This window comes from Emys orbicularis, chromosome 17 (genome assembly GCF_028017835.1).
Source record: "Emys orbicularis isolate rEmyOrb1 chromosome 17, rEmyOrb1.hap1, whole genome shotgun sequence".
Taxonomy (NCBI): domain Eukaryota; kingdom Metazoa; phylum Chordata; order Testudines; family Emydidae; genus Emys; species Emys orbicularis.
Window position 1 is genome coordinate 10,390,264 of NC_088699.1, and position 24,700 is coordinate 10,414,963.

At 38.4% G+C, this 24,700-nt stretch overlaps 1 protein-coding gene across 2 annotated transcripts in view; it reads left to right on the plus strand.

Annotated features, from left to right (window-relative positions):
* The window catches only part of NLK (nemo like kinase), a 107,903-nt gene extending 83,605 nt beyond the window's left edge, over positions 1-24,298 (plus strand). Inside the window, exons 6-11 of one of the 2 annotated variants that reach the window (XM_065418124.1) lie at positions 67-276; positions 2,930-3,031; positions 15,041-15,127; positions 16,982-17,180; positions 21,928-22,021; positions 22,572-24,298. In XM_065418124.1, the coding sequence (XP_065274196.1) occupies positions 67-276; positions 2,930-3,031; positions 15,041-15,127; positions 16,982-17,180; positions 21,928-22,021; positions 22,572-22,626 (747 nt within the window). In that variant the 3' untranslated portion in view covers positions 22,627-24,298. Of the gene's footprint in view, positions 1-66; positions 277-2,929; positions 3,032-15,040; positions 15,128-16,981; positions 17,181-21,927; positions 22,028-22,571 lie in introns of both variants that reach the window. The other variant, XM_065418125.1, reaches the window with a different exon arrangement.
* The last annotated feature ends 402 nt before the right edge of the window (positions 24,299-24,700 follow it).

Below are 24,700 nucleotides of genomic sequence, written 5' to 3' on the forward strand. Positions count from 1 at the left end.
CATATCTGTGTGAAACGCACTAAGTATTTTGGTAATTTTTTTTATTTATTTACCTTCTCAATTTAGATTTGTGATTTTGGATTGGCCAGGGTGGAAGAATTGGATGAATCTCGTCACATGACTCAGGAAGTTGTCACTCAGTATTATCGGGCTCCGGAAATCCTGATGGGCAGCCGTCACTACAGCAATGCTATTGATATTTGGTCTGTGGGCTGTATCTTTGCAGAACTACTTGGCCGAAGAATATTGTTTCAGGCCCAAAGTCCCATTCAGCAGGTATAACTAAACTTCACTGTAAAAGTCTTCACTATAGTGTACTGCAGAATTCCTTGAAATCATCACATTTGAACCTCAAACCTGCTTTTGTATCACCTGCTTTACACACAGGCAAAAAAATTTCCAATTTGGTTTATGTTGAAATAAGGTGAACGTGATCTAACTGAGACCAACAGATTTTAACATTTAGCAAAAAGAAAAAAACTATTGGGTTTCAGTTGATATTTACATGCTGATACTGTGTACACAGTGCTGCATTTCAACTTAATTTAGAAAAAATAAATTTGGCAATTAGTATGATTAATGGTCAAATTGCTTCAGGATTGTTTTAACAGAGTTCAGAACACATGAATTTAAACAATATTTTGATCTGTTGTATAATTCATAATTGTAAAAAGAATGTAAACAGGAGCTCGGAATACTCCCCCAACACTGAAACCTTCAGATTGTCTAACATAAGATTTTTAAACAAAACAGACAAACAAAGCCTTGTATGCATATGCCCCTTTGGTGTTCCTCAGCCTTGTTCTGGAAGAAGCAATTCTCAAGATGAGGGTGATAGTCTCACCATCTCTCAGATGCAACACAGCAACAAGGGTTTCATCTGTAGTGGTGACTTCTGTGATGTGAACAGCTGTCCTGTAGGAGCTATACTGAGACCATCAACTTACTTAAAATCAGCCACTGAAACATCAGTGAACCTATAGATGTTATAGGAATGCAACCCAGTGACTTAAAGATGAAAGTCTGACAGTTGTGTGTCCCTGAGCTGTTAAATATGGTTAAGGGGAGAAAGTTATAGTTAAATGTTAATGATATGGGAAACTATAGACGTGGGCCAGATCCTCAGTTGATGTAAATTGGCATTGCTTCATTGAAGCCGATAAAGTTGCATCAGTTTACAACAGTTAAGGATCTGATCAGTTAATTCCACAGTGGTATTGCTGGCTTCATATTTACACTTATGTTTGGGTAATTTACAATATATACTTTCCCAATTTCAAAAAGAAGACAACCCTAACGCATGAGCTATCTCGTTTCCCCCATCTGGTTATGTTTATAGGTATTTGTTTTACTACTTCAGTACCTATACTTAAAAATCATTTGTTGGGGGAAGGGCTAGACATATACCAAGCAAAAGTGTTAAGTGTGCAAAGTGGCACCTTTATAGATTGGGATCTCTGCTGGAGAGTAGGAAATGATCTCATATTTACAGGGGACTGGCAGCTTTAACAGCAACAAATGCTTTGGTGGTGTGTAAGCAATAATCACACTTCCCTATTTTGTACTGACAGTCAAAGTGGGTTGTCATCCATATTAGCCTGTACAATGATAATGGCTTTACTCTGCAGGGAAAGCTTTGCAATTGATCCATTAGCTCAAGTGCATAATGGTCATATAGGAACATTTGGAACTTGGGTGATAATCTGCCCACTGACTTTTTCTAAGAAGTTTGACCTGGCATTTGGCAATGTCTTTTTTTCACCATAAATATGCATGTACATGCACACGCTTGTGGGCAATAAGAGTAAAAAAAAATCATACTATAGAGTATTTATTGCTTACACAAATAAAGAAATGTAAACAAAGCAAACTCAACAAGACAAACTCAAAACAAGGCATTATCTAAGGTGTATAGGGTAGTGAATATCTTTCTGTTCTGTTTTTGTTCAACGCCTGTCACAACAGGGTCCTGGTCCATGACTGGGGCTCCTTGACACTACAATAATACTAACAACAACTCCCATACAGTTAACTTGCTTTCCCACTACCCAAAACCAAACTACTCTTCCCTGGGTCCTGGGCAGGCCTTTTACTTTTACTTATTCTTGCCTCCCAAACAAATTCACCGCTCATGTAATTTAACACCATTTCTTTACATCAGCAATTCTACAAAGGAGATGAAAATCATTCTTTATCTAATGGATAATTTAAATTCAAGAACATCTAATTTTAAAAGGCTGCACTAAATTGAATACACATAGCCTAAATATCTGCTGATGAACATTTAATCTAAAAAGAAAACTAAAGCAGGTTCTGTTAAAGACATTTTTCATGTTTTGATTCTTTGCTCTAAAGTAACATTAAACAGACTAAGCACTCTTGTTCACATAAGAATTTCTCACACTTGAAGGCACTGGAATTTGGCTTTATATAATACTTTGCATAGTAGTTCTGATCATAAGTTGTTTTATCACTGAAAAATATTTTGCCATCTACGTGCATTTGTATGTGGCTGTTTTTACCTATCTTTCATTGCTCAGTGCTTTGAGGTGTACTGTTGACATTCAAACAAGACTAGACGTTCAGTTTGTAGTATGCATAACATACTTTAAATGGTATTTTCAAAAATTATAACAGAGTAAATCTAGTTTTTTTTAAATTACAATAAAACGTTTCCGTAAACCTACACTAAATACTCCCAAACATGGTAGTGAATGGTTTGTTTGCCTTTGCCATTAATCTAGTTTTATTTTAGTGTCTATTTAAAACTGATTGCACTTATGTAGTTGATTAAAAGTAAAAATTTAACTTTGGAAGCTTATTTCAGACTGAATCAGACTTTACAAATCCATTGTTCCAGTTTTGTGTGAATTTAAAGATAAGCATATCTCTGAAATTAATCTGTAATGTACGTATTCTGCACCTACAGTTGGATTTGATCACAGATCTATTGGGAACACCGTCACTGGAAGCAATGAGGACGGCTTGTGAAGGCGCCAAGGCGCACATACTCAGGGGTCCTCATAAACAGGTATGAGCTGCACTTCACACACCCACACCCACACCCACACACACCCACACACACACCCACACAATATGAATGAATTCATTGGGGTGTGTGCGCACACGCTCAATCTACTGAGCCTGCTCTTGCCCTCTTCAAAACTGTCATTCAGTCGGAGTTTATAAATTTAGTGTTTCCTCTGTGTGGGATTTTCCCCCCTCAAACTTTCCATCTTGGTAACTAACAGGCCAACAAAAAAGCCAGACACAGTACAATACAGTAAAAGATGGATCCATTATTTTGTAAATATCCTGTACAATAAAAGTATTTGCTTCATCTCTGTGAAATTCCCTGTTTTATTAAGATAAACCAGTCTAAGAAGTTCATGGGGAAAACCAAAAATAATTAACGTAACTTTTATGCAAGAAGTTATCAGAAGTTTAAAAAACACCACCTGCCATTCTTCCCTGTGGTTCCTATTTGTCACCTGTACTTCTATAAATAATGTATGTAAGCATCTCACCCATCTGTATTCATTAACATGATCTGTTAAAATGTTGCCTCTGCCTGTTAGCCAATCCTGAATTTACCCAAGATGGCTCTTGGATTAGCACTGATCAAAATTGCAGCTAGTCAAAATGCTGTTGAGACAAAGCAGTTTTTCATTTGTAAATTGCACTTGCGACTGCAACCTCACAAATATTTCTCTGAGTGGCATGGGCAAAAATCTTCCAATTTTAGGACAGGCTGCGTCATCACAGTCACTTTAAAGGAGGATGTAAGGAGAGGCATAGATTAAAATCAATAGTATAGTTCAGAAAGCTGCTGAGACGCTTCTGTATTGATAGGAGGTTAGATCAGTAGGTCTTTTCCTCCTGTAATATCGGGTTCTGTGGAAACCGAGCACTCCATCAGTTGACTGACAAATGGTAAAAATGAACAAAAAACATGACATGTATACTTTATATCACTGAAAAATTTGATATATGTATGTTTGTCTTTGTTCTTTCTTTGTCTTACTGTGAAGAGCCTAGTTCATGCCACAATAACAATAATACTAAAGAAATTAGTGTTTTGTGGATACACTGCTACATAATTGTAACTCAGGAGTTCCTATCTCCTAACCATGTTCAATCCAAGTTGCCTCTACACCATTGTGGGATATTTTTTATATTTACTGTAGAAATGCTCTCAGGGTCTTCTCTATCAGTTTTAAAATAAGCCATTTTGGTTTGCAAACACTTCAGGAGAATGTCCATTAGTCTTCTAAAATATACAGTACTGTATATATATATATATATATTTTTAAATGAATACTAAATTACTTATTTTGCGGTGTCTGAAACAGGAGTGTTTATTTTCTGTGTTTTGCTTACAGATGCACCGGATCACAAGAAGTTATGAGCAAACCTATACCCAGCATTCTAAATGCATACCTTTTAAAAATAAAATAGTTTTAAGTCGTAAGCATTTATATCCCTTTGTGTCACAGTTTCCAAGTGCTGTACAAGCACTAGTCAGGCTTCATATGAGCACTGGGATCAGAACTCAGGAGTTCTTGCATGCAAATCATGTACAATCCACGACACCAAGATGCTTCACCAGTGTGTTGTGTTATGTAGATAAATATCTCCTGAGTTCTAACCCCAGTGCTGATACTGGTCTTGGACAAGCCACTTAATCTGTCTCTTTATACCATCTGTATGATGGGGTAGTAACAGGAGGGGTAAGAGGCTTGACTAGTTCTTGTACAGCACTTTGAGATTATAAAGTGATGTTAATGCTAGAACATTTCTAGTGCTTTGTCTGAATTTGTACGTACATTGAATCTCAGGAAGGTATCTGTAAGCAAAATACTGAAAATAAACTACGTTTCAGACACTGTCTAGTATCCATTTTTTTTTAAATGTACAGGACTGTACACTTTAAAAGATCAAGGACATTCCTCAAATGCTTTAAAACCAAAATTACCAATTTCAAAACTGATAGAAAAAATGAGAGTATTTCTGGGGTTTAAAAAAAAAGGAGGGGATGGGTGTGTGTGTGTGGGGGGCGTTATGAATAATACAAGAGAAAGTTTATGGGCTCTTCAATTCTTATTGAACCCCTGGTATGGCTTGCACATGAGTAAAGTTAAGCACGTGTGCTTAATTCTTTGTCGTATCAGGCTCATAGTTTGTTTAAGGAATTCCATGAATCCATATCTAATTTCTAAGGAATGAGGAAGATAAGAAGTTCCTCATGAATACGTGTTTGTCATTTCTCCAAACTTTTATAGTAACAATTGCCATCCTTCATTGGTATGTACTTAACTACATAATTTGAGAGCAGTGGTACATAGAAAGTTAGATACAGCAAAACCTGTTCTTAGAATGAGTTTTATGGTGTGGGAGAGGTTCTGTATCGGTGAACTTTTCTTTTCAGGGGATAATGTTGGACACAGAGTGACAGGAGCTAAATAAAATTTAACAGCCTCTGTAGGAACTGAACTTATATTTACATGTTTAACTACAAGCCAGTACCACTTCTGTCTAGTTGAAGGTAGCTAATACTGAGAATAGTAAATGCCAAACATAGCAATGCCACCCCACCCTCTAGAGAAAAGTTTCTGCACCTCAGCAGAATCTGCCTGTCTGATATATTACATCAAAAGAACTGCATAATAGCAACAGAAGAGGGAGATTTATTGATGTGTTGCCTGCATGTTCAATGTGATGTAGTAAGTTAAATATTATAGGTATGTGTAATGTACTGTGCTAGCTGTTGTCCTTGTGACATTGATGCAGAATGGATACAGACACTAATGCTGGTAACTAAGACGTGGATATGGGTGACTTGATAGCCGTCAGATCCTGTGCTGTGACACGAATGTGTGCAGTATAAATACCTAAATAGACACATCACCATCTGCTGTCTGTAGAGTGTAAATGATAGCTTTTCTGATATTCTGGTTTGAATGCCTTAGGAGCTGCCTTTATATTATTTTGTATCGGCAAATTCCATGCGTACTAAAAATACTTGTGCACTTCTGTAGCACCTTCCATTTCAGGGGGCTTAAATCAAATTGAGTTCGTTTTGCCCTAATTTTCACCGGTTTCTTAAATACATGGTTGCACAGTGCCACAGATGGGTTTTGTAAAGTAGTCTACTCACCCCTGTTGTATTAACTCATATTGTAAAAGAGGCCATGAAGATCCCTGACACTATATTGAAAATAAACACTGCAAGTACACTTAATAACACCAATATGTTATGGAAATAATACCTTTGCATGAATTAGCAAGCAGTATACATTTTAAATAGTTCTAATTAAATATTTGAGTGAGGCTCACTTGGTAGCAGCAAAGAATTTTCCCAAAACAACCCGTGTGAATCCTTTCAGGAATTCAATTTAAAAAAAATGCTGTATAAACAAGTGTTCAAAACACAAGATATCACCAAACTTGTGAAGGAATTTGGAATTGTTTTTTTCTAAACCAGTCTAGAAACTATAGAACCAGATGAGTTTTAGTCCTCAAAATGTGTTTGAATATCTTTAATGATATTAGATGCAGCTTTTTTAAATCTCAGATTTTTCTGCCCCCCCATGTCCCTCCCGTGCACTCCCCCCAAAAAAGTCCTTTGAGGGGAAAAAGGCAATTAAGTGTCAGTCAGGAAAAACACCATCTAGTTTTCATGAAAAACTACACAGATTCTCAAAACTCACTCCTCTGGTGCTGGTGTGAGCTTTTGCTGTGTGAAAACCGGAGGGATTATATTGTGTCTGATAAGGTTCTGATAAGATTATTCTTCTAGCTATATTTAGAACTTCAAGTACATTTCAGGTTTAAGTTTAAATTTGTAAAATTTGGTTTTAGAAAAAGGTGATTACGCTAATTTTAAATGGTTAAATTGTACCAGTTTCTTAATTAGTCTTACAAGATAGCAAAACTAAGAAACAAATTCTGTTGGAAATTAGCAATTACTTTGTAACATACACTGCTTTTAATCAGCGTACATGATACATGGGAAAAGACTTAACTGCTTTATGTAATAAAACATCCAGGGGCCATCTTCTGGATTAAATATAAATTTATATAATTCCTTCAGTATGGAAGAAAGTCACACATTTATAGTCCGTTTTTCTTTTTAACTATGTTAAAAGTGAATTTACTGCTAACCGAAGGTGATTGACCAACAGCACTGGAATAGAAGTCCTCTCTTCATACACAGAACATAGTCAGTGGCAGTATAACCCTACTTACAATGCTCACTGTCAGTAATGTGCATTAGCTTTGACCCTCTTACTTCTAGAAGTAAGGATCCAGGAGTTCGTTCTCTATGCCCAGTTCACCCTTGAGCTTTCTTTTAGCAAGAAAAGGGTTTCAATGATGGTTACAACCTGTTTCTTTACTGAAGGGGCCTGGATTTTGACCCCCTGGTAACCAACACCAAAGAAGTTCAGTTCCTACCAAATTCTTCCTGCCACAGCATCTCTGTTTAGGACTCTTCCTGGTCTCTGACCATTGTGCTCATTACATATCACTACGTGATTTGTTAAGGCACCAGATGTGGGAGACAGCCAGACTCTCTTGGTTGTGGGGGTTGTGGAGGGGGGGGAAAGAGAAATTGCTACTACAATCTGCCTGGAGTAGGGGAGAGTAGGGTGTGGGGGGAAGAGAGCACACTTTTCACTTGTGTGTTACGCAGTCTTTTCTGGAGTGAAGGAGTGTAGTTTTAGTTTATTTTCTGCCCTAAATGAATGGGTCAAACTAGTTATGCTTGATGCCTCTGGTGATATTGTTTTTTGTGTAATGACTTGCAAATGAATTGAGAACACCAAATACTATGGAATGGTAACAACATCATCACTGTTTGTACAGCACCTAGCACAATGAGGACCTGTCTATGACTAGGTCCCTGAGGGGCTACGGTCATACAAAACTTAATTGTAGCATAGGCTCCATTTGAACAAGTTACTTTTATATCTGAGAAGTACCGAAATCTATGTCTAGTGACCCTGATGGGTAGGTTTAGAACAATTCACTTGTGCATTTAATATGACACTAACAACATTTCCATATATAAAAAGATAGTGTCACAAAATCTGACCTGTGTGCATACATCTATTTGTGTTTGCAAAAGAGGAAAAAGCAACCTGTGACAGACTCATGCAAAGCATTAGAATTGCATTAGTATATCAATTAAACATTGGTGCAGTTCTATTACAATCCTGTAAATCCTTCTAACTCATTCACACCTACTATGGAGTCTAACCCTTTCAGTTAATATTGTCCCATAAATACAGTAGCTGGCTTTCAATTGCTTGGTTATATTCTAGGCAGAGTATTTTAGTCCTCTCTGTCAGCAGAATAGTATATTCCTCCCACATCTCAATAGCAATTAATCATACACATTAATGGAGCATTCTTTATAACCCTTCCTGTCCTAACGGCTCTTCCCAACACCTGCACTCACTAGGTCTCCTGCAATGAGAGTGCTTTTTGAATTTGCATGGGAAGTAAACAGATGTACAGGTACTATTTAAAAAGGAGGAAAATGATAGTGTATGAAGCTTTGAGAGCAACTTCAAAGCAGGAATTTTAGTCTATGCCGTTTTCTAAAGAAAATACAGCTTTTTAGATTTGCATAAAGGGGTCAGTTCTATTTTTATCTGTGAAAATTACTTTAATTAAGAAGCTGCTTTTCTCTCTACCTTCATCATCCTAATTTAAAATTCGCTACACATTAGAGGAGTTACTCTTTACCCATTTCACGAGAATTTCATTAATTTCTACTGGTGAGGGGGGGAAAAATGGGTCTTGAATAACTGATTCCAAGTGCAGGCTTTCCTCCACTTTCAAACAGAGAGGGAACACTTTCTTAACTGAATTATTGATACCTTTTCAGGAAGACTATGGCATAAGAGAATTGAAACTGACCTTCTATGAATCAAATTTAATGTGCATTAAGAAAAAGGAAATGAATGTGGTCCAAAAATCTATTTCCCATGCATAGATCTGATGATAGGAATAATGTGTTTTAAGATACAGAAGTTTAGTACTTGATCTGGGAGACTGATATGGCTGTGTAATTAAAGAGAGAGAGAGAAAATAGTTAGTTGGCAGCCCAATTCAGTGTATCTAGTAAGTGGCTAACCGTTTAAAATTGACATTATACAGAATCATAATATTTTGTTTTTAAAAACATTAGGGCAGTATTTCTGCCAGGATTTTAGAAAAGGGAAGAAGAGATAAGCTATCTGTCTGTGGGGAGGGAACTACTAAATATTTGAAAACATAAGTAATTGCAGTTAAATCTTGTTGGCGTTACCAGAGACTACGTTTAAAAGTTAAGGGAGGCTTATGGAGCAGGGAATGTCTGAGGGTAAAACGTTGTTCTCAAATGGCACCCATCAGGATGTTTAAGTAAATCTTGCTAAATTGGTATCTAGATATCAGTGTGGCAGAGACTAGGTATAATGCAAAGATTGAAGAAAAGGTTGACCGTGTACTTCAATCTGTGTAATCAGTTTGCTTAAAGCACTTATCACTAAGGAGGTTTTTACTTTCCTTCAGATCCCTGATGTAGGGAAGGTTACTTGCTGTCCAGTAAATGAACACAAGAGAAGTGCCAAAACCCCGTAGAATTAAAGTAAAAAAAAAAAAACCAAAACTGCTAATATGAAAACAGAGAAGTGAATTACACAGCTATGAGCTAATATGTTTGATGGAAGGCGAAACTGGCTTCTGTTGTGTTAAACTACTAAATATACAGAGGAAACAATGAATTTAAAAAAATCTGGATGATGGCAATGTGAGACAGGATACAGATAAGGCTGCATCTGAACTGGGAGTCAGAAGATCTTTCATTGTTTGTTGTAAAGCTTTCCGAATGCACGTTGAGGAAGAAAAGTGTCCTGAAGCTACGTGACTTGAAGATTTCCGGTGGATTGACCTAAGAATCTGGAGTTGGCAAACTATCCCTTATTTTATCACTGCCACGGTATAATCATGTTTGGGGGTTTTATATTTTTCAAAAGAATTCTGTCAAATATTGCCTATTTCAAATACCCACATGGTTAGAGCCTTTGGATTCTTGAAACATTTTAAATTCCTTTTCCTGTTGTTGTTGTTTTTAAACAAAAATATTTAAGCCTTTCTTAGAAGGATTGTAGCTGAATTAGCTAGTTTTTAAAATACAGTTTGTTCTAACTTTAGATTTCCCCCCTCCCCATTTATTTGTACAAGATGAGGAAGCATGTGGGAGTGTCTGCAGAGCTGTCTCTTCCTACAATTTAAAGAAATTATGAGCCTGACAGTTCTCTCCATTTAGTAACTGGAATGAGTACCACCTTCTAGCACCACTAGTATTTGAGTGTATTCTTTTGGAGTGCAGATCAGCTGCTGAGTTATTGTAACTACCTTTGATATGCGACTCCAGGCTCAGGTACCTCACTACAGCACAAGGTGGCACTTGCTGAAAAAATATAATTCAGAGTTCCTTAAACTGTGATTCTTGGCCTGCTTATTTCTAACTACTGTAAAACCACTGTATGCCTGGAGATTTGATTGTGTTGGGCCGGATGTGGATTTAGAAGGGAAAAAAGAAAAACACTGGGATTAGAACAGTGTAGGAAATGATGCAGTTTACTAAACTTCAGCTGTAGGAGCAGGTTTGAACTTGCACAAATGTTCATAAAATAAATGAATCAAGAAGCCTTTAGAAAAATACTCTCAAAGTCTGTAGACAAATGTACCGGGTAGGTTTGGTTGCCACTGGTATTGAGATTAATGACATCAAGAATTTCTACAAAGGAGCATTAAATAGTAAATGAAAGCTGTAGTTCCTTTGGGAAGCCCCAGTGTTATAAACTAGAGAGAAAAGCTCAAACCGTTTATAGACTGCAGCAGAGTTATGAAAGTAAATTATATTAATGGATTCAGTCCATAGAACTTCTTGTATACTCTGTAGGAGGGAATTTTTTGATAGTCTTGGGACATGATCTTTTTGCTTTCTATCCTGGCACAGAACACCATGGTATCTAACTGACTTAACCATAAAAGAACTGTTAGTATTTATTTTTACAGTGCTCCAAAGCATGCTCATTGTTAGGGTACAAACAAAAAGATGTCATCCCTGTCTGAAATGCTTAAGGGCCAGCATAAGATTTGGGAGCTGTTGGAAAAACAACAAATAACTGAGAGAGACGAATAATACATAGAGTATTATGATGAGTAAAAAGTCACAAAACAAGTTGACAACATTAATATTTATAATTTGAAAAAAGCAAACGTTATGAAATAGAACATCATTAAACAAACGCGGACCACGTCAGCAAGGTAACTTAGAACAACCAGACTTAATGGTTAGGGCCCCTGCTTTATTCAGTGCACAGGATGGACCTGCTCTGGGGATGAAACAGGGTGTGTAGTAAAGGAGGCTGTAGTCTGTAGGGCCCCAGCAGAAATGGAAGTTGTGTGGTAAATGAGGCAGGGATTGCAGGAGGAGACAGGGGGATCTCAGTTTAGGCAGTTGAACACTACCCCCAAGAATTGAATTCTATCCTTGCTTTTGCCACAGAGTTCCTTTGTGATGCTAATGCAAGTCACTTAAACCAAACTTCTTTCACAGGTGGTCACTAATTGTGTGTTCCTCATTTTCCACCCAACTTGAGACCCTGCAGTTTGATTTGCAGAAATTTTGAGCACTCTCAGCTGCAGCTGAAGCCAGTGGGAGCTGTGCTTAAATATATAAAGTTCTTTATAACGCTAACTACTCATAAAAGTCAGATTCTAGACATCTCAAATTGGGCACCCAAAATTAACGAATACTGGAAGCTGCAGGGACCCCACTGCCTAGTGGCTGCGAGGGGTCCCTCTGCCACCCTGTGGGGCTAATCCCCGCACTGCTCTGCGGGGCTGGGAGCTGCGGGGCACCTCCTGCCAGCACTGAGCTGCTCCGGGGTCCCTCTGCTGCCGTAAGCTGGGAGCTACAGGGGGGCTCCCCCTGCCCGCTACCACTGAACAGCTCCAGGGTCCCTCAGCCGCCGCCAGCGGCTGGGAGCTGGGGCAGGGGGGCAGCTGCTTGCGGTGGTTGAACAGCTGTAGGGGGGGCCTGCTAGCAGCAGTGGCTGGGGAGCTCCGGGGTCCCCCCCAGCCCACTGAGCAGTTCCGGGGTCCCTCTGCTGCCACCAGTGGTGAATGGGAGCTGCGCTGGGGAGGAGAGGGGAAGGCGGCTGCTCGCGCCGCTGCATGAGGGACCCCTGCCAGCAGCGCTGGCTGAGCAGCTCAGGGGTCGCCACGGATGGCCGTGGCCAGTCAGTTGCAGGGGCTCCCCTCACCCGCAGCTCCTGGGCAGCTGTGGGAGGGTCCCCTGCCACCTGCGGAGCTTGGGCTGCTGCAGGGTCCCCCGCTGCTGGCAGCGGCTGGTCATCTGCGGGGCCCCCAATGTCACAGAGGTCATTGGAAGTCACAGATTCCGTGACTTCCACGACCTCCATGACATAATCTTAGCCTCAGCGATCACGTCATTAAAGACTGTATTATAACGCATATGCACAAGGGGGCTGAATTAGTGTTGCACAGGCAACCTTAACTCTGTCATTCCCTAACTTTTGATGGTAAACAATGCCAGCCTTAACAGCTAATAAACAACAAAAAGTTTTCGGTCTCTTTCAAATGGTTAATATCTGACTAAGAGAAGATTAACATGCCATATCCTCAAACCTTTGAACTTTGTGTCAAACCATGGGTAAGAGGATAAAAGGCTGGAGACATACTTCTTAGAAAAATGAATGGGAGTTTGTGACGTCAATATTTTAAATATCTACATGTATGTAACGTCTATCAGAAACTCTTGTTTCCTCATACTTGACATGCAAGTTACTGTCTTTAGTAAATGCAGACCTAAAAGTATGTAGCTCACGTACACTTCTCAGAGGACAAGGTTATCACAAAAGCATGCAGTGTATTATCTTATCCTGTAGAACGCATCTGGCCTTAGATACATTAGTAGACAAATGCCATCTATGGAGAAAATTAAAAAAAAAAGGGGGGGGCAGGGGAGAAATGCATCAAAACTGTTGTGCCATTTGAAAGGAAATTTTCGTAAATAGCTAAAATCGGCTCTTTGAGTGCCTGTTGGTCCAGGCTGTGCAGTTTCTTTCCTCGTGCTCTAAACTGAGGGCATAAGGGGTGGAGTGGACTGCCTGCCTCTCCAGTTCTTTCTGACCTGTGCATGGTCTGCGACAGAACACTCCAGTGTCCTTGAAGCTCTTTCTTCTGTATCTTTAGTTATTAAAAATAGTTGTAGATAATTTTAGCTGTTTTAGTACAGTTAGGGACTGGGAGTCCTTTTTTCTGTTTGGGGGTCCCCTCTGCTTTCTTTCCAGCATGGACAGGGAGAATCACTAAGGCAGCAAGGCATGATTGTCATGCAGAATAAAGTGAATATTCATCTCCTGAGAAGTTTGTTGTCTTAAATATTGCAAACATACAACATTGCTTCTTAATTTCCAGATAAGTGTATTAAGTAATTTTATTGTAGTAGCGGGTAAAAGTTTTTGATACAGTCAAATGGGACTGGTTGCATTAAGCTGTTTCTGATCTTACAAAGACATCTAACTTTCAAGGTTTTAAAGTCAGTGTTTTGTGTAGGTACTGACAGTCTGAAAATATTTGGCTAATGGGAGTAAAAAGTTGTCATGAATGTAATATTCAGGTATAGAGTGAACCATAAATCCAAACCTCTGCCCCTTGGACTGTGTATGTGTGTACACACTCCACAGTATTCTCCTGTTTATCCAAACACTGTATTATCGGAATCCCTTTCTTATCCTCCGTGTATCTCAGGAGTGACTAAGCAGGGTTGTCTCACTGGAGCTGCAGAAGGCTCCCTTTGCTGCCACAGGACCTGTGACACCCAATCCCTGCAAATGCAGGCTGTGGTCCTGGCTGGGCAGAGCAGAGATCTCTTCTCTGCCCTGAACTTTGCATCTGAAGGAATCAGGTGTCACCAGCCCTACCTCAGCCCAGGGAGCACTCTGTTTTGGGAGTGAGTGAGTGGGACAGAGGAGGACAAGCCCCTGGCTGCAAGGAAGTTCACCCGGCTGCTGAATGGCTCCAGCCCTCTCGATTTTCCAAACCTCTGATTATCCAAATAAAATCCATGCACCCCCATGCTATTTGGATAATCTGGAGTATACTATATTTGTCAGATGACCCATTTTAAAAAAAAATAGAACATCACAACGTTCTGTAGTAGTAGTAGTGCTGCAATAGGCCATTAGGAACAACTCAAAATCTTTCAGCCACAGGTGTCGTGGTTGTCCATCAAAAATCTACATGTACTCATAGATGCTACACAGTGGTATCTTAGGTACCCCAGATAGCAGTATTGCCCTATAGTTCATCTTCTAGTTGATTCTGTGTGGTAGCTGGTGATAAAAAGTTGACTTTTGAATGGCCACCACTATATAAATTTACTTGTGGGGAAAATTGAAATAAAATTGCAACTCAGTCTAAAGTCTTTATTAAGGAAAAATCATTGATTACCTTTCATTCAGATTTGCTGAGTTGAGCCGTAGCAATGATCTTCATGTTTGAGGTTCATCGATTCCAGAAGGGACCATTGTCATTATCTAGTCTGATCTGTATAGCACATGTGGTAGAATTTCCCCAAATAATTCCTTTTGAACTAGACATAGCCAATCTTGATTTAAAAATGGCCAGTGATGGAGACTCTACCATGATTCTTCCTAAAGTGTTCCAATGATTAGTTACCCTCATTGTTAAAAATTTGCTCCTTATTTTCAGATTGAATTTGTCTAGCTTCAACTTCCAGCCATTGGATCTTGTTATATACCATTGTCTGCTAGATTGAAGAGCCTATTATCAAATATTTGTTCCCCATTGTAGGTGGCAGAAAAGGTGTATTTCCCTTTCAGCAAAATGTATATCTTGGTAATTGATGTAATAAGCACTTTTTTTACACTGTTATATTATACAGGATTGATATGACATGACTTGGATGAATACTTTTTCCTCCCTCTTACAGCCATCCCTTCCTGTCCTATATACACTTTCCAGCCAAGCTACACATGAAGCAGTTCATCTCCTTTGCAGGATGTTGGTCTTTGATCCAGTAAGTGGGTTTTGTTTTTTTGATATACAACTCTATTTAAATGACACACCTTGTTATATTTTGCATAGATGAACATTGTGGATAAAGGATTGTTTTTCCTTGGGTTTCTTCTATACCACCATTTTTGTGCCTTCTGTTCTGCAAAGTCCATATAAGTGGTCCTGTGGGCATGGAGTACACTGAACAATCTGGAGTTCGCCTACAAATAATAGGCGAACTTCTTTTTAAAGAAAGAAGGCATGGAAATGTGGCATCTGAGGGTGTTTGTGAATCATGCCATTTTTCTCTCTGGTTTGGTTAGGTGTAGGTAGCAGAGCGTTAGATACTTGGATTCAATTCTAATCAGTGATGCGTGGGCATGCATAGTCGTGTAACATGAACATTTCCTTCTGTATTATACACACCATCACATAGGGGATTTTTCGGCATGCACCTGTCTTTCTAATTGGAATCAAGCCCTTGCTGCTGTGGGCTTCAGCTCTTGGGCTCACTCTCCAACTTTGTCATTTAAAAATTTGATATCTAAATTTGTAGTCATTTCTGCACTTGCACCTTGAGAGGAAAATCCTTAAAATTGCAATTGAATAAGATAAGACAAGCCAATGATGACTGTGCTGAGTAGCAGGAAGCCAGCAGCTGATCATCAGAGTGTTCAGGCAGTATCTTTGCTTGTAACTGAAAATACTGTAAAAGCTTTTGGCAAACAAACAACAGGGACATTTAAAACAAACAAATCAAATGTTGAATAGTAACTTATTCACATGTGGCCTGATTCTCAGAAGCACTGACACCCAAACGTCACATTGAAGTCAATGGAAGCTGCGGGAGCTTAGCTACTTTGAAAACCAAGCCTGCAGTCTTAAGAACAGGTGCTGTATACTCTGATATTTCAAGAGGGGAGACAGTGTAGTCTAGTGGCTAAAACAGGTAGCCAGGATGCTTGAGTTCTATTTCTAGCTTTGCCACTGACTTGCTCAGTAATTGTGGGCAAGTCACTTAACCTTTCTGCTGTTTTTTACTCATCTGTGAGGTGAGAATTTAATTATGCTTTGCATTTGCAATAGCAGCTTCCATCAAAAGAGATCTCAAAGCATTTTACAGAAGTGGGAATTATTCCTTATTTTACAGATGTGGGGAATCAGAGACATGGAAAGATTAAATGGCTTGCTTTGTCACATAAGAGCCGGTTTCAACAAGTTGGAAATAAAATGTAGATTGTATAATCAAAGTCCACTGCTCTAACCTCTGCGTCATCCTAGCTACTTTACTGTCCCTCCTTCAACAAGGGTACTGTGAAACTTAATGTATAAGTGCTCCTAATGACCTCAGATGCACATGCTTAAGTCGATTGACTTTAATGGGTTGTAAGCATGTACTTAACTTTTCGCATGTGCTTAAATGCTTTGCTCAATAAGGGCTTAAACTTAAGCATGTGTTGAAATGATTTGCTGAATAGATGCCTGTACTAGCACAAAGGATTCTTTGCTACTGTTGAAAGTATTATTTTGGTTATTGTAGCACTTACTATAATAAATTTAAATGTAAAAAGTAATTATTGTGAAACGTATTTCGGAAACGTTTTTATAGCATAATCTTCTGATACTGGATGCTGCATAGAAAGGTTATATATATGTATGTATACACGCACACAAACGCACTATATATATAAAAAATTCTGCTTGTTTTTTAGTAAGATACTCCCCCTAGTGGTGTAACTGTCAAGTATATTTAATGTGGGATTTAGAAAACTTTAGAGGTGAATCTGTGGGAAAACATGCTGTGTACAAAACAAGGCACTGAAAATATTTACTTTTTATTACAAATACACTAACTGTTTTTAATTTAATATTTCAGTCCAAAAGAATATCCGCTAAGGATGCCTTAGCTCATCCGTATCTTGATGAAGGGCGATTGCGGTATCACACTTGTATGTGTAAATGTTGTTTTTCCACCTCTACCGGAAGAGTTTATACCAGTGACTTTGAACCCATCACTAATCCCAAATTTGATGACACTTTTGAAAAGAACCTCAGTTCTGTTCGTCAGGTGAAAGGTGAGTATCGTGCACTCTTCATGTTTAGGTTTGTATCTCCCTGGTCAGTACATAGTTGGAATCTAGAATCTCCACTGTATGTAGTGAGCCAGCCACCCTGACCCATTAGGTGTTTGCCTGTGGTAGGCAGTGGAGTTGCAGTTTCTCTACCAGATAACTTTATTTTCTTACTGTTTTGATAGAGAGAATGCCATAAAATAGTTGGCATATTGATTTCTGTCCCTACTGGTATTTTCTCCTGAGTTGACAATCCATATTGGAGAATGGTGTGTGGGAAAGATGGTGTTTTAGCAGGGAATTGTATTAAAAAAAACCCACCAAAACCAATGTAAGGAAAAGAGTGTGGATCAGTGATGACTGTGCTCCATAGAAGAGTCAGCCTTCATCAAGTAGTTTGCAGAAGCTGGGTAGTTTCATAGTACTCCCACTTAATTCTATCACTTTCTGTTCACATTGATATTGCCATGTCAAATGCCTTAAAAGCAGCTGCCATCTTAAGCTCTTTTGCTGGTGCCATTCCATGAATCTGGCAGTGGTACAAGGGGCACGCTCTGAGTCTTGACATGCCATGATGAGGGAAATTAATTTTGATTCTTGAAAGAAGGAACTACTGGTGTGGAAGGTTACTAAACGCTAGACATCGTTCTGTGCCATTAGAGACTTGAAGTCCAATCCCAACATAACAAACCACAATATAAATGTTGGGTTTTTTAAACATGACCCAGCAGTATATCATTGCCTTGGGAGAACGAATGGGGACAGAGGAGGAACATAGCATGAATAGGGATTTTGTTTTACAAGAGAGATCCTCAATACATTTCTTTCAGACAAAATATAGATGGAATAACATATGCATTTCTGAGGGTTTTTTTTTCATGATTCATAAGTAACAAATGATTCAAGAATAATCATTTAGGAGAAGTTCATTTCTCTGTCTCACTCAAAAAATAAAAAATAAAAAAAATACCCACAATATTGCCATGACACCTTGAGTTATCTGCCCTGTTGGGTACCATGTTTCTGAAACGTTCAAAGTTTTTGCTTCTGTGAATTTATAGAACTTTCTTTGATCCAGTCACTCTGCCCCTTCTGTTACCTCACTGTCCAGCCCTTTTCAGTGACGTGCATCCTTCTGCTGTGCTTTACGTAATCTCGTGCACAGTCAAAAATCAAGCTAGAAAGAACTGTTCTCACTTGTCTTAATTTAATTACTATGATGCTAACAAAAAAAATAGATATACGGGTATAAGGCTTGTTAGACTGGGAACTTGAAATACTAAAATGAGAACATTTCAATTAAAATGTTGATTTTAAAAATTCCTACTATGTGCCAAATTTTAATTTCATTTAAATTTCCATTTTAATACCTCAATAGAGAGGTATATGCTAATGTACTACTTTATATGTGTATAGAGAGAGAGAGAGAGGTTTCCAAAACTGATTTTTATTAAGGATTTTTGTGAACGTTAATATCTTTTTTATTAACTAAGGAACAAATGAATGTACTACTTTGTGCCTCGTTTGGTGCTAAGATGCAAGCAATGTCAGCTGTACGTCTCACGAAGCAAGACCATTGTGTACTATTCCTAATGAAATAATGCCAATCTATTCAAGGATTTAAAAAAATGCCACAAACCTCTAGGGCCCATGCAAAAATGGCAATTGGAGTAGGCATTCTTTTTCCTAACTTGTATATCTATTGTGGCATGCAGCTGCAGATCCTATCTTGTACACCGGTACCAACGTGGATCTTACTTTTACCCATCTTTAATTTTACTGTGCTCTCAAAAGCCCTGCAGTTCACTCACATATAAAATGGATCTGCACTCACAAACTGCTGCAAGGGAGAAAGAAATATCTACTCCATTATAGGCCACGTAACTTCCATCCTCCTCCTCCCAATGAAGTTGTGCATGTAAATTTGGGAGGAGTATAGCATGTGCCTGAAGAGATCCTTCATAGGTGAGAAGGGCAGATTCCTCCCACATGTGATGAAGCAATAGCCAGTTAGCAGCATCGTAACTCCTGGCAAATACCTTGTGTTATTTAAAAAAAAAAAAAAAACTCCTATAGCTAAAACATTTTATCTATATAAAAACCTTGCCCCTTTTCCCTCTGCTGCATGATATGTGTGCACAGGACTTCCTGTGGCAGGGCCACATTTGTAATGTCAGATCCTGCTGCTTAAAGCTGTCAGGCCAATGATATGGGAGAGCCCCATCACATTGCCAGCGTCAATGGCCCTGTCATACATCCTGTATGTTTGCCGTGTGATGGCCAGGTTGGTCCCAGGATATTAGAAAGACAAGATGGGTGAGGTAATATATTTTATTGGGACAACTTCTGTTGGTGAAAGAGACAAGCTTTCGAGCTTACAGCTTCTCTTTCACCAACAGAAATTGGTCCAGTAAAAGGTATTCTTTCACCACCTTGTTTCACTGATCTAGTAATCAGGATCTCCTGGAAGCATTCACATCAAAGACAAAAAAAACGAGGAGTCCTTGTGGCACCTTAGAGACTAACAAATTTATTTGGGCATAAGCTTTCGTGGGCTAGAACCCACTTCATCAGATGTATGAGGTAAAAAATACAGGAGCAGGTATAAATAGGGAGAAATTAGTATTGGAGAAATTAAGTTTAGGTTTTGTAATGACCCAACCACTCCCAGTCTTTATTCAGGCCTAATCTGATGGTATCTAGTTTGCAAATTAACTCCAGTTCTGCAGCTTCATGTTGGAGTCTTTCTTCACTTCACCAGGTGGGTATTGCAGTTTTAAGAATGCTTGATAGAGATTCTGTAGGTGTTTTCCTCTGTCTGAGGGATCGGAGCAAATGCACTTGCATTTGCCAGATTGACAGAGCCAGAAGGGTACCAAGAAGTCACCTATTACAAGACAGGCCCAACAAAGAAAGTAACAGAACGCCACTAGCCATCACCTACAGCCCCCAACTAAAACCTCTCCAGCGTATCATCAAGGATCTACAACCTATCCTGAAGGATGATCCCTCACTCTCACAGACCTTGGGAGACAGGCCAGTCCTCGCTTACAGACAGCCCCCCTACCTGAAGCAAATACTCACCAGCAACTACTCGCCACACAACAAAAACACCAACCCAGGAACCAAACCCTGCTACAAACCCCGGTGCCAACTCTGTCCACATATCTATTCAAGGGACACCATCATAGGACCTAATCACATCAGCCACACCATCTGGGACTCGTTCACCTGTACATCTACCAATGTGATATATGCCATCATGTGCCAGCAATGTCCCTCTGCCATGTACATTGGCCAAACCGGACAGTCTCTACGCAAAAGAATAAATGGACACAAATCTGACATCAGGAATCATAACATTCAAAAACCAATAGGAGAACACTTCAGTCTCTCTGGTCACTCAATAACAGACCTCAAAGTGGCAATTCTTCAACAAAAGAACTTCGAAAACAGACTCCAACGTGAAGCTGCAGAACTGGAATTAATTTGCAAACTGGATACCATCAAATTATGCCTGAATAAAGACTGGGAGTGGTTGGGTCATTACAAAACCTAAACTTAATTTCCCCAATACTAATTTCTCCCTACTGTTACTCACACCTTCTTGTCAACTGTCTGTAATGGGCCACTCTCTTACTGCTTCAGAAGTTATTTTAACTCCCTTGGTATCCTGCTGTTAATTGATTTATCTCATTAGACTGACCTAACACTTAGTAAAACACCCCCATCCTTTCATGTATTTATACCTGCTCCTGTATTTTTTACTTCATACATCTGATGAAGTGGGTTCTAGCCCACGAAAGCTTATGCCCAAATAAATTTGTTAGTCTCTAAGGTGCCACAAGGACTCCTCGGGTTTTTTTTTGTTTGTTTGCTGATACAGACTTACACGGCTACCACTGAAACCTGACATCAAAGACAGAATACCACTATTGTTACCAACTAGTGGTATTGCTGTCCCCCATTCAGGTACAGCCTGAAACACGGTGTTGGCAGTGGTCAATGGATTGTTCTGAGAGCTCCCATCAGGGATTGCTGACAGCAGTGCAAACTCTTGCATGCCGCCCTCTACTTAAAGTCCATACCAGAGTCCTCTCCTAGAAGATAGCATTCCTGCCCTGTTTCCATCTCTGCCAGCTGCCATGTTTTCTCCTGCATAAGGAGATGCACAGGCAGGTAATGTATGCAGAGTTCCCCTTGCTCTGTGAGGATTGATTTGTTTTCACCTCGCCAAGTAGTACTATAGGCTTGCTTCATGAATTTAATAGCTGCAATTGCTGTGTATTTAAGTACCAGACTGGACTGATCAGCGAATCTGGATGCAGAAGTTTCTAGTTTCAGCTCTTTTTATATACTAATAACATATAGTAGATGTTAGGGTTGTGTTCTCCATTCTTGCAACTTCAGTTAACGCTATTGATAGTTTTATGCACTTCAAGAAATTGCCCTTAGATTTTCATATTCAATCCATAATCTGTCATCACTTAATGTTTTAGTAGGGGCTGGGTATTTATTTTACTTACTTTATTTCAATGTATATATGAAAGTACCATGGGCATTTGTGGTATTTAGTAGGATACATCACATTGGTGATGGGAAAACTGGGTGGCTTATTTTCCACTCTTGTCCCCAGTAATCTTATTGTATGTACTCTCACCAAAGAAAACCCTATTTTTCTTCTACTCCACATTGCATCTAATCAAAGCAAAAAGTGCTAACCTAATGGTGTCAATTGTTTCTTGTACAGAAATAATCCATCAGTTCATTTTGGAACAGCAGAAAGGAAACCGAGTACCTCTCTGCATCAACCCTCAGTCTGCTGCTTTTAAGAGCTTTATTAGGTAACTGTATGTAATCACATCTGATACTAATTCACATTTCTTAGTTGTACAGCATTTATGATCCATTTGAAATGTTTTTAAATTTTGAATTAAGGGGAGTGGGGAAACGTTCCATATAACTGCCTTCTGCTAAGAATAATATAAACATTTATGATTAAACTTAAAAGTACTTTTATTTAGGTGATGCTGAACTTCAGTAAAACATGTAGCAAGTTCAAGTAATAGATCATCTGTTTGTGAACAGATTTTTTGTGTGACAGCATGTAAAGTTTAACATTGAGAGATTTGTGTACTCAGGAGAGATTCTAATTTTAAAATTGCACTGCAAAAAATTACAGTTAAATAAAACGATGAATGGAGAACCATTACAAAAATGAGCAATTAAGGATAATGACAAAAATGTATGCTTTAATATTTTAATATAAAAGGTTATTGATCTGAGTTTTAGAGGTAAATGTTGGTTTTACCAATCAAACCTTACGTTTCTTGTGCTGCTTGTCTGTTACCCATTGTTAATGAACACTGATTTTCTGTTCTTGTTATATTCTAGTTCCACTGTTGCTCAGCCATCCGAGATGCCGCCATCTCCACTGGTTTGGGAATAAAAGTAGAAGATGATATACTACTGAAGATGTAATGTAGCTTTCCACTGGAGTCTGGGATTTGCAATTCTGGAGGTTAATCTTGCTTGTACTGTAATTTTACTAATGAAGTTTTAAATTAACAACCACTACTTGTATGATACGAATAATATTTAGAGATGTACTAGACTTTTAATCTTGTAAAGTGGTTGTGCTTTTAGAAGAAAATATTTTACCCAGAGTTGCACATGTTTTATGAATTCTGGCGCAGCTGTGATGGCTCACCTCGGAACAAACAGAGAATTGAACCAAATTTGGGGAGGTTGTTTTTTGTTTTGATTTTTTTAATTGAAGTGAGATTGTAAAAAAGGATAGACATACATTTTGATATTGAGCCATTCCTGAAGATCTGGGGTTTTCTAAAATTAAGGAATACAGAGAACTTGATTGCGACCAATCATGAAGTCACATCAGATGACAGTGACCAGACTATGAATGGACATGTCACCTGATGATCAAATCCTATAAATAGCTTCTCACTAGAGCTGTGATGGTAATGTGTGCTGTTCTAAAATCAAATGTTGTGAGTAGAGAGAATGAGTTTGTGACTAGGAGAGAATAAACTTCTGTTTCCTTACCCGGTATAAATATATATATATATATTTAATCTATTTTTATTAGAAGTTTTTCTGCTCTTTCTTACATAAAACCCCCAAGCATGCATCTTCTATGTGTGTAAATAATTCCATTTATGGGCTAATTTCAAAGAATCCTGACATCATTGCTGTATAGAGAGAAACTAGCTTGCACATTTTAGGTCTGTGAAATTTTGTGAGAATTTTTTCCTGCACTGGACAGTTGAGAAAAAAAAAAGAAAGAAAAGGAAAAAAAAAAAAAAACAGCACATAGGGAATTATGTTAATTGTGTTTGTGTCTTTAGGCAAAGCTGTGGAAGTCTTGAAATGTCACAGTAGTAAATAACTTTTATTTCTTTTTGGCTAATTCTTTTTTTTCTGTTGGAACACTGAATTATTCTGTGCATATGTATATATGAACACAAATTGAAGGCCTCTACCTCCTGGAGTATACAACTTGGTTTGTTTACCTCCACATGATTATTTTTTTTTTTTTTTTAAGTTCAGTGTGGAGACTTGAAACTTGAATGTCCCTTCCAACTTTTATATTTAAAACAAGACAAGAAAATTGAAGACTGTTTTTCACCTGTACAAAGAAATACTAATGGATGGTCTTAAATTTTGAGCATTGGTCTGGGGAAAAACCTTGGTGTTTGTTATGGACAATTAACTGTTAAAGTTATTGTAAGTTATCTGTATTTAGCAGAGTATTTTCAACAAGAGTGATCTGAGCTGAAATTGGAGACTATTAGTAAGTTATGTTTGGAAGTTTTAACTTCAATGAAGTAATTATTTGCTGTGAAAGAAACAAACATTGAATTACTAAACAAAGATGGTGCAATATCTTTGTTTTTTATGAGGCTCTTGAGAATAAAACCAACTGAAACATTTCAATTCACTTGAATGAGAAACGTGTTTAATTAAAAGAGCCCAAGAAGACACTGGTATGAAAGGTAAAATCTCAGAGGTTGGACAGTTAATGTGGCACACTTGCTGGTCACTTTGTAAAATGTAGATTTGAAGTACAGTGGTGAAAACATTAAATGTGACATTTGAAAAAGAAGTGGTGTTATCTTTTCATTTCCTGACTCATTCCGCCTCCCCCAAAAAGTTTGCTAGCTTTTCAGTTATTCTAAACTTGATTTAATGCTGTCAGAAATAGTTTAAAGTGAGAAGACTTCAAAGCATCTTGATTTGGTGGGGGCAGTTTAGTTGATATATTTACTTTTTATGAAGCATCCAGTTACTCTAATTATTTTCTGAACCTTATTGCAACGTTAGCTCATGGATGAAGCTGAGAACCACAGGTTAACCGAAGATAAATAAGAAATTGGTTTACACTTAGATGGGTGGGATTAAAGATACGCACTCAAGGATGGTTGGTCCTACTTTCTTTTTTCTTTGTTTGCAAAATCCACGTAATTCTTTCTTTCAAAGCAAAAGTTTAATGGATTTTCTAAACA